At 47.3% G+C, this 10,067-nt stretch overlaps 1 protein-coding gene across 2 annotated transcripts; it reads left to right on the forward strand.

The window, feature by feature from the left end:
• The first annotated feature begins 1,337 nt into the window (after window positions 1–1,337).
• Ngdn (neuroguidin) lies at window positions 1,338–9,804 on the forward strand. 2 transcript variants are annotated; one of them, XM_006988508.4, is made up of 11 exons: window positions 1,338–1,523; window positions 2,080–2,139; window positions 2,873–2,944; window positions 7,161–7,298; window positions 7,530–7,614; window positions 7,690–7,742; window positions 7,935–8,058; window positions 8,149–8,317; window positions 8,984–9,140; window positions 9,233–9,290; window positions 9,667–9,804. In XM_006988508.4, the coding sequence occupies exons 1-11, from the start codon at window positions 1,512–1,514 to the stop codon at window positions 9,684–9,686; spliced, it is 948 nt and encodes a 315-aa protein (XP_006988570.2). In that variant the 5' UTR covers window positions 1,338–1,511; the 3' UTR covers window positions 9,687–9,804. The 2 variants fall into 2 exon arrangements, with proteins under 2 accessions (XP_006988570.2, XP_042140809.2); XM_042284875.2 differs by lacking the exon at window positions 1,338–1,523 and adding an exon at window positions 1,564–1,648.
• The last annotated feature ends 263 nt before the right edge of the window (window positions 9,805–10,067 follow it).

The raw sequence follows: 10,067 nt of genomic DNA on the forward strand, positions 1-10,067 counted from the left end.
TGCTTAAAAAAAAAATAAAAAATAAAAAAATCCGCCGGGTGGTGGTGGTGGCGGCGGCGGCGGCGGCGGTGGTGGCGCACACCTTTAATCCCAGCACTCGGGAGGCAGAGGCAGGCGGATCTCTGTGAGTTCGAGGCCAGCCTGGGCTATAGAGTGAGTTCCAGGAAAGGCGCAAAGCTACACAGAGAAACCCTGTCTTGAAAAACAAAACAAACAAAAAAAATCACTTATGTGTATGCCTACGTGCGTGCGTGTGTGTGTGTGTGTGTGTGTGTGTGTGTGTGTGTGTGTGTGTGTTAGGAAGAGTCTAAGATTCCCCTGGAGCTGGAGTTATAGGTAGTTGTGAGCTGTTGTGGTGTAGGTGCTGGGAGTGGAACTCCGATCCTCTGCAAGAACAGTATGTTCTCTGAATCTGAGCCAACGCTCCGGCCCCGTTTTTATTTTGTTTATTGAGACAGGGTCTCACAATGTAGACCAGTCTGGCTTCGAGTCCATGGAGATCTGTTTGTCTCTTGACCCCGGAGAGCTGGGATAAAAGGCGACAGCTCCCCCTCAGACTAGATTTCCAGTCCGAGGTCCCCTTTTCAGTTGTGAGGGAAGCATCCGAGGCCAGCACCGCCCTTCTAGTGTAATGCGGATGGATGACAAGGAGTTGTTGCTCAGTCCCACCGAGTCCACCAGCCTGTGACAGGCAAGGGAGCGGGCGTGTTGGAAGATACTGAGAAAAAACGAGGGGGACAAAGGAAATACCCGCAGCCTGGGTTTTCTCCCATTTTTGCAGTGGATTGGTGGAGCCAGGAGGAAGGCAAGCAGACGGACCCGTTTCCGAGTCTGCAGTGGTTTCTCTAGGGAGGTGTGCAGGGCGCACTGCAGCCTTGGCGCAGCGTCCTGCGTAGACACGGGGAGGGGGGGACCAGTGAAGCGGCGGTCTGAACCGTGGCTCCGGGCTCCTCTATCCCAACCGTCCAGTTCACTGGAGAAAAAGGGCTCCACTGTCGTACAAGGACGATCAGAGACGCAGGAAGGAGACACTTGGCAGTTCAGGGGGGCAATGGCGGCGCGACAACCCCTCCGGGCAAAGCCGAAGACCGCCACCCAGTGGACAGTTTGGGTACTACACGGCAAACGCCGTGGAAAGACTGGCATCTGGGAGCCAATGAGCTCTCGGGTCGCTTAGCTAACTTCTTCTTCCCATTAGCTGCTCTCGCTGTCAATCAGTCTTCTGCGCAGCTTTTATTGGAGGTAGCGTCAATCATTCTCTGGAAACCACGAATCCCATGTCTCGCTCCCAGCCCATCTTTGACGCCCTTTAGCTCGCCTCTGCGTCTGACGAAGATAGTCCATTTCTGTATCCCATTGGCTAGATGAGGTCCTGCCGCTCTGTGCCGCGGAAACGAGAGCTCTTCCTAGTTCCATTGGCTGAAATTCGCGAGCGGTGGTTGTCTATCAAATTCACGACCTCACGGTAGCGCCCAGGAAGTCCGGCCCCGGAAGGGGTGGGCTCCGCAGAGATGGCGGCTCCGGTGAGTGCTCTTTGGTAGCTTCTTCCCGTAGCTCCCGTGGACGTTTCCTACCGCGGATCGAGGCAAACCGTTGTCACCGTGGGAGCGTGGTGACGGGAGTTGTTCCGGGGATGTGCTGGCCCTGAGTGAGACAGCCGTGTTATAAGTCAGAGGAGAGAGGGAGAGAGGGGCGGGCCGGGTGCCGCCGGCCGGCTCGCCCCGGACGGAAAGCGGACACGAAATTATCCTTCAGAATGAGTTTTCCCGGGGGGGTCATGGCCGTGACCCGGCCTCGGGGTGGGAGAGTGTTACGGGAACGCTGGGAGAGAAGAGCGGCCGTGGACAGTGTGGCGGGAGCGCAGAGCGAAGGCCCCGCGAGGTTGGGGGGGGGGGGCGTGGTGGGTGCCCCCGGCCCGGGGCCGGGGCCGCCGGGGCCGCCCGTGCGGGAAGAACGGCCCAGGGTCGGGAATGTGTGAAGGAAAGGGGGGCGTTTGGGAGGCAGTGCCCCTCCGGCCATCTCGTCGCCTAAAGTAAGAAGTTGACCCCCCCTTTCCTGTCCCCTGCTGTCTGCCTGTAGGGGGTGCTGGACTCCGACGTGTCAAGTTCGGTGACACTTTTGAAAAACCTCCAGGAGCAGGTGGGTACCGTCCCCCTTTTAGAATAAATTAATCAGAGGTTAGCTTCGACTTGGTATGTCTCATCCGCACACTCTGACGATTTAGGGATAGTTGAATACTACCAAAATACCTTAAGTGTCAAATAAAAGTCTTTCATGGCACAGTTCAAGGTAATTCGTTTCTGCGCCCCCCCAAAAAAATACAGGAAACTGTTTTTTAAGTTATGCTCACAGTGCTTTGTTTCAATAACTAAGAAAACAGACACTGGCAATAGCGACATATCACTACAAGTGCCACTTAATATGCATTTACATAGTTTGATGTTTTATAAGTTCCGTTGGTACAGATAAAATTACTCTCTTCAGCCTTTGTGCGTGGTGGTGCACACCTCTAAACCCAGCACTAGGGAGGCAGAGGCAGGTGGATCTCTGTGAGCTCGAGGTCAGCCTGGTTTGTAAAGTGAGTTCCAGGACAACCAGGGCCCCAGGGCCACACAAAAAAAGATTATACTCCACCACCACCCCCCTGCTCCACACCTCTCCTCATCCCCTTTTCTTGGTTTCTCAACGATCCCCTCTCCCAGCTTTGGAAAGCAATATGAAGTTTTTCTCTGCCTCTTAGAAACCCTGTGTTCGGCAGCAGCATTTCAGACCCAGTTTTAGTTGGCATTCATTACTTAGCATTCATCCCTCCCGATTCACACACATGACTGTAGTCCAGTCAGCGATTCTATTTTACTTTGGCCAATTTCAGGTGATGGGTGTGACGGCACAGGTACAGGCACTGACGAAGAAAGTTCGGGCTGGAACGTACTCTACAGAGAAGGTAAGAAGAGTTCCTGAAGAAGGGCCACAGGGACGGCTCCGTGGCCAGCACAGCTTGCCACTCTTCCAGGGAGCCCAAGTTTGGTTCCCAGCACTCATGTTGTGAGGCTCACAACCCAGCTCCAGGGGCACCCTGCACATGCGACATGTGTATACACACGCGCGCGCGCATCTTTAAAAAAAAAGACTTGAAGAGAGTAGCTGGGTGGGTTTTTGTTTTGTTTGTTGTGTGGTATTATGCCCTAAGTGTTAGAGCTTCATCTAGGAGGAGTTAGATGTGGTTTCTGTGCAGGAACCCCGGTAGGGATGCGGAACAGAGGACTAGATATGAGTGTGGCAATCATTTTACAGAAGTCACGAGAAGGGATATGCCACCAAGCAGAGAGTCCAAAAAGGTATCTCAGGGAGTGCGGGATTTTGAATAATAAATGTGAGCCACAGATACTCAGGATTGTAATGTTCTGGGGGAGTAAATGATTTTGTGGATGGAGATACATATATTTCGTATGCGTGTATGATGTCTGTAGAAAGTAAGATTGGAGTAGTACTCCAGGGAGCCACGTAGGACAGCTAAGGAGTTGCTCTTTCGTTTCATATCATCTTAGATGATATTAATTGGGGGCACGGTGGCTTTATACACAGAAGTCCCCAGTTTCATTTTCTGTGACTTCAGTTATACCTCTTAAGTTTTAAATAACATGTATTAGTGTATAGTTAACAGTTAATTGATATTGCTAGTTATTGTTAACCTCTTACTGTACATTTGTAAATAAAATTTATCATTGCTTAGGAAGAACAGTGTATGATTCAGGTCTCTGTCCTTGCAAGCATCCATTGGCACTTTGGAATGTATCACTTGTGGACAAAAATGCCATTAGTCTGTGACAGGATACTGTTGATTGAAAGTGCATCCCAGTTTGAGATGCTAAAATACGAAGATGATGCATCTGAAAATTAGATGCAGTAGCCTCCTTTCTTTCTTGAACCTTTTTTTCCCCTCACTCTGTTTTGTTTAGACAGGAGCTTGCTATGAAACACAGGCTGGCCTTGAACTTAGGATCTTATTCTTCCACCTTCCAAATGCTAGGGTTATAGATTCTCTGATGTGCAGTGAAATAGACTGGTTTTCAAATTAAAATTTGAAGAAAAAGAAATCAGAATTTTAGAGTACATCCTTGGGGATTATTGGTGTCTGTAGAGGATGTCGCTCACCTTCTTGACCTGCTGAACTGGAACACTAGGCTGTTTATTTGTTTGCTTATTTATTTGGGCTTTCGAAATGGTCTCACTGTGCCGGTCTTCCTTCTTCCACCTCTTCAGGTCTAAGATTACAAGCACAAACTACCATGCTTGGCAGTTTTATATATTGGGGTGTTTTTTTTTTTTTTTTTTAATGTTATTTATTTGTTTGTTTATGTGTGTGTGTGTGTGTGCATTGGTGTTTTGTCTGCATGTATATTTATTTATATTATGTTGGTGTTTTGCCTGCATCCTACACCTGCATGAGGGTGTAGGATCCCCTGAAACTGGAGTTACAATAGTTGTGAGCTGCCATGTGGGTGCTGGGAATCGAACCTGGGTCCTTTGGAAGAGCAGCCAGTGCTCTTAACCACTGAGCCATCTCTCCAGTAAACCTCCCCCCCCCCCATTTTTATTTTTATTTTTATTTTTTTGGTTTTTCAACACAGGGTTTCTCTGTGTAACAGCTCTGGCTGTTCTGGAACTTGCTTTGTAGACTAGGCTGGCCTTGAACTCAGAGAGATTCGCCTGTCTGCCTCCCAAGTGCTGGAATTAAAGGCACATGCCACTCTGCCCAGGATTGTTACTATTTTTTAATATTAGTCTCTCTCATATGCTGTGACCCAGTTTGGAGTTGACAATGCCTAGAAGAGCCCACTTCTCATGTTCTTGTCTGTCCTTGTTCTGGGTACAAGTCTTTGATAGGTTTTAGTGCTAGGCTGCTCACATACTTTTGTTTATCTGTAGAACAGATGTGTATTAACTTAGCTTTTATGACCAAATACATTTATAAAGTACTTTACAGGTTACAGAGTGCTTTCATGTTATCAGATTTGTGTTTCAAAATTTTTCTTAGGGCAGGACGGAAATGCTGTTATTATTTACATATGAGGAGAATACAGTCTCAAGTCAACTGACTTGGCCGATATTTGACTGCCAAATGCATAAATCAGAATTTAAACTCACCTTGTGAGTTTTTAAATCCTTTGCTCCTCCTCGGAAGCACTCTAGGGCTGTTGTTTAAAAGCCACCCAGGACTGGGTCTTGGATTCACACTGGATATGACAAGCATTTGTACTCTTGCTGTGTAATTTTGGTCAGAGCATTTAACCTGTCAGAAGTATATTTTCCCATGGCTATGGACTGTCATTGTCATTTTTTTTTTTTAAGATTTATTTATTTATTATATACAGAGTTCTGTCTGCATGTATGACTGCAGTCCAGAAGAGGGCACCAGATCTCATTACAGATGGTTGTGAGCCACCATATGGTTGCTGGGAATTGAACTCAGGACCTCTGGAAGAGCAGTCAGTGCTCTTAACCTCTGAGCCATCTGTCCAGTCCTGTCATTATCATTTTTATGCAAGCATAAGACCTTGTCTTATTTCATAACTACAAATGTAAATCATGCTTGTCCATATTACTGTATTTTGTTTGAAAGTCAACATGTAACTGTAAATATAAACTCTTGGGGTTAGGGATTGAACCCTTCCACATTCTAGATAAGCACTCTACTGCTGAGTTACGGCTTCCAGCCCCGTAACACCGTTTTAATTTTGGGAACTTTGGAAGATAGATAATTTAGCACAAAAAAGAAAACATTTTTTAAATGATTTGTTTTCATTTCATGTGCACTGGTGTTTTGCCTGCATGTGTGTCTATGTGAGGGTGTCTGATCCCCTGCAGCTGGAGTTACAGACAATTATGAGCTGCATGTGGGTTCTGGGAATTGAACCCAGGTCCTCTGAAAGAGTAGTCAGTGCTCTTAACCACTGAGCCATCTCTCCCCCAAAAGAAAAAAAAATTAAAAAACAGTATAGTTACCACTTCAAGATAACCAATAGGGTACAGGCTTGATTTATTATTTTTTTTTTTTTCTGTTTTTGTTTTTGTTTTGGGGGTTTTGTTTTGTATTTGAGACGGTTTCTCTGTGTAGCCCTGGCTGTCCTTGAACTTGCTCTGTAGAACAGGGTGGCCTTGAACTCAGAGATGCACTTGCCTCTGCTTCCTGAATACTGGGATTAAAGGCGTGCGGCAGGAAAGCACTTGTGTGCAAGCCTTGTTCATCCCTGAAACCCACCTAATGATGGAAGGAGAAAACTGACTCCACAGTTTTCCTCTGACCTCCATGTGTGTGGGGTTAGATGCATAATTACATAATAATAATTTCTTATAAAGTGTATGCATGGCACAGCCCCATTGAAACCATATTATAAGCACTTTTTATAACTTTTGTTGGGGATGCATCATCTCAGGACCTCCTGTGGGCCCTGAGTCCTATGCTGTGCTGCTTCCTGTGGTCTGCGGTCCTGCTGCACAGCACCAGGCTTAGCTTTCCCTCCACATGCTCTGCTCATGCCACTGCTCTGGGGCCTGTGTGGAGAGGCTCTACGTAAAATTGCGGTCTCTGGAACCAAAGTCATTGGTGCTTTGACAGTTGAACTGGGGTGGTTACTAAGTGACCGGCAGCATTTGCATTGTGGATGTACTAGGTAAAGGAATGGGGTAAGGTGGCACAGGATTTCATCACCACGGTAGAGCAGTACACAATTCAAAGCATGAATTGTAGTGACTGGTGGTGCAAGCATTTTTCCAGCACTTAGGACGTGGGAGCAGGAGGGTCGTAATTTCAGGGTCATCCTTGGCAACACACAGAGTTCCAAGCCAGCTTGGGCTACATGAAACCGATTCTTGATAGCTCTGACCGGCCTTGAACTTGTGGCCTTCCTCTTGCTTCAGCCTCCTAAGTGCTGAGATTATGGCGTGAGCCTTACTACTCATCTAGGGTTTGGACTGCAGCTCACTGAATGACCTAGAAAGCAAGACTGCCAATGAGGAGGGATATGTTCTATATTGACATGGACTAGTTGGGAGAAACTTGGACTTGGAAAAACATTATCCTGGTATTTGCCCTGCATCTCCTCCTGATTCTTTGGCTAAAACTAAGAATCTGCCTTTTACTGTTTTGTTTAACTTAGGGTTTGAGCTTCTTGGAAGTGAAAGACCAGCTGTTGCTCATGTACCTTATGGATCTGAGCCACCTCATCCTGGACAAAGCTTCAGGAGGATCTCTGCAGGGACACCCTGCAGTTTTGAGGCTGGTGGAAATCCGCACGGTATGAAACCTTTGCATATTGGAGTCTTGTTTCTAAGCCCCGCACTCCAGGGCTTGCACAGTAACTCTCACATAAAGGAGTGTTCTGTTTAAGTAAGGAAAGCTGCAATTTTGTCTGCATTTGCTCTACTTTGTGAATGTTTTCATTGCCTTATCTGGAACAACAAATGGACCCTGGTGTGTGCCTCATTTAGGGAAGAAAATGTAATCCTTATGAATTACCACATTGTAGGTTTTAGAAAAACTTCGTCCCTTGGACCAAAAACTGAAGTATCAAATTGACAAGCTGGTCAAGACTGCGGTGACAGGCAGCCTCAGTAAGTGGCGGACCATCATCAAGTTGTGGGATCATTATACAGTTCCAGATCTTATAAACTCTCTTCCTGTTTCAGGTGAAAATGACCCACTTCGTTTTAAGCCCCATCCGAGCAATATGATAAGCAAGGTAAGGTTTGTGTCCACCAAGATTAATCCTATGGTGACTCTGGTCTTCCAGGACTCTCCAGACTGGCTTGAAATGCTTCAGTGAGGCTTCCTTTCCCATAGTCATGGTTCCATCTTCCTAGGGTGCTGTGAGTTTTTCTTCTCATTTCCTGAGTTTGCAGGAATCAGGAATGTTTTTCTTCTTCTTTTGTAGCTGAGCTCTGAGGACGAAGAGGAAGATGAGGCAGAGGAGGGCCAGTCTGAGGCTTCAGGGAAGAAATCTGTAAAGGGAGCGTCTAAGAAATACATCCCACCACGCTTGGTTCCAGTGCACTATGGTATGAGTTGTGCCTGTGGCCTCCTTGGTGGGAGTTTTGTTTGTTTCTTGTGTCGATTCCAGAGTAACCTCTGTGGACTTTATCACGTAGATGAGACAGAAGCTGAGCGTGAGCAGAAGCGCCTGGACCGCGCCAAGAAACGAGCCCTGAGCAGCTCTGTCATCCGTGAGCTTAAGGAGCAGTACTCAGATGCCCCAGAGGAAATCCGTGACGCCCGGCACCCTCATGCCACTCGCCAGAGTCAGGAGGATCAGCATAGGTCTGAGTTCTTGCAATTAGGGGTTCTTTCAAGTCTGGCACAGGAAAACCGACATTATCTAGAAAGTGGAATGAAAAGCTTGGAGTAGTAGTATAAGACTGATGACTTTGAAGTCCCAATGAGAGCTAGGGGAAAAAGGTTTTTTTTTGTTTGTTTGTTTTAATTATTAAAATTGTTTTGTTTTGTTGTCTTCTATCTGCTTAGGCTCAAACAAAAGCTATATAGAGAAGAATGTATTCAGTTCTTCATGAGGGGCTTTAATAGGCCACATTTTATTACCAAGTCACAGTTCTTATTTTGGGATAGAAAGCAGTAAAGACAGAGTCTTCTGTGCATTCGAGAAAACAAGAGAAAACAGCCGACCTGAGCGCAGGCTTGTCAGCTTTGCGTAGGCACAGTCTTTGGAGCTGACGGTTTGTACAAAAGAGCCTGTTCAGGGAGTCCTGTTCCCCAGAGCCGGGATGTGAGGCTTCTCTCTTAGACACGTGAAGTCTTGGTGTGGCTGGCCCATATACTCATCCCTAGGGATGAGGGAGGAGCAGTGAGGGGTTTGGTGATGACATGCCGCACTCGTGTCCTCAGCTACACACTGCGTTATCTGTGAGTGAGGGTGAGTCAGTACGGGGCCCAGCTACCCTGGTCTGAGCCCTGGAAACTTTCCGGCAGGATTAACTATGAAGAGAGCATGATGGTGCGTTTGAGTGTCAGCAAGCGAGAGAAGGGGCGGCGCAAGCGAGCCAGCGTCATGTCCTCCCAGCTTCATTCCCTCACACACTTCAGCGACATCAGTGCTTTGACGGGAGGAGCCCCCCATCTTGAGGAGGTGAGACGGGTGCAGTGGTGGCAGGCAGCTGTTGTGCCTGAGAAGGGTGCTGGTGCGCAGAAGTGCACAGCCATTTCTTCTGTTGTCTCCAGGACCAGAATCCTGTGAAAAAGCGGAGGAAAGTACCTAAGAAAGGCCGGAAGAAGAAAGGTCAGTGAACCACAGGAGTTAGGTGCCCAGGGGGAAAGTCTGAGTTGGAATTGCTTGTTTCCTCCATACTCTTCATTAATCTCTTTAGATAGGCTTTTCTTTATTTTTCCCAAGCCTGAAATCAGTGTCATTCACAAGGGAGTCTCTGGATTATACTTGTGTATAATCACGGTCAGGTGTCTGTAAATAGATTATAAAAGGTCAGCTGAAGGGACTGTTCTCTGTACCCATCCCTTCTTCTGTGAGTCCTAGATGGAGGGAGTACTGCCTCAGCCACACCTCCGTTAGCCCTTCTCTAAACGCCCCTTTCCTGCCTTCTGTGGTTCCAGCCGTTCCAGCCGTTCTTTGCCTTATTCTTGGTTTCCTTTCGTTTCAGGTTTTCGGAGGCGCCGGTGACGTACACTTTGTCATCCTGTCTGTTGTCCCCGTATGCGGCTTTTTTCCTTGGGCCTGCTGGTCTTGGAAATGTGGAAAGATCTTTACTAAATAAAACTGCCTTTGCTTATGAATGAAAGCCCTTTTTGCCGTACCTAGTCTGACTGGAATTGCTGGGTGTGTGGGTGAGTTCAGTGAGTGATAGTGGAAAAGGAAAGATGATATTCTGGGCGATGTTGAGAAGTTTGGTTTGTTTTCTTCGGTAGTATATGTCCCCTAGAAATTGGGAACTGAGTATTTTACAAAAACAGAGGTAGGATAGTAGACTCAGCCCCCCAACCCTGTCACCCCACCCCTGCAAACACTGGTTTCAGGTTTTGTTCATCTGTCCAGCTTGGCCAC

Source organism: Peromyscus maniculatus, chromosome 9 (assembly GCF_049852395.1).
Source record: "Peromyscus maniculatus bairdii isolate BWxNUB_F1_BW_parent chromosome 9, HU_Pman_BW_mat_3.1, whole genome shotgun sequence".
Taxonomy (NCBI): Eukaryota; Metazoa; Chordata; class Mammalia; order Rodentia; family Cricetidae; genus Peromyscus; species Peromyscus maniculatus.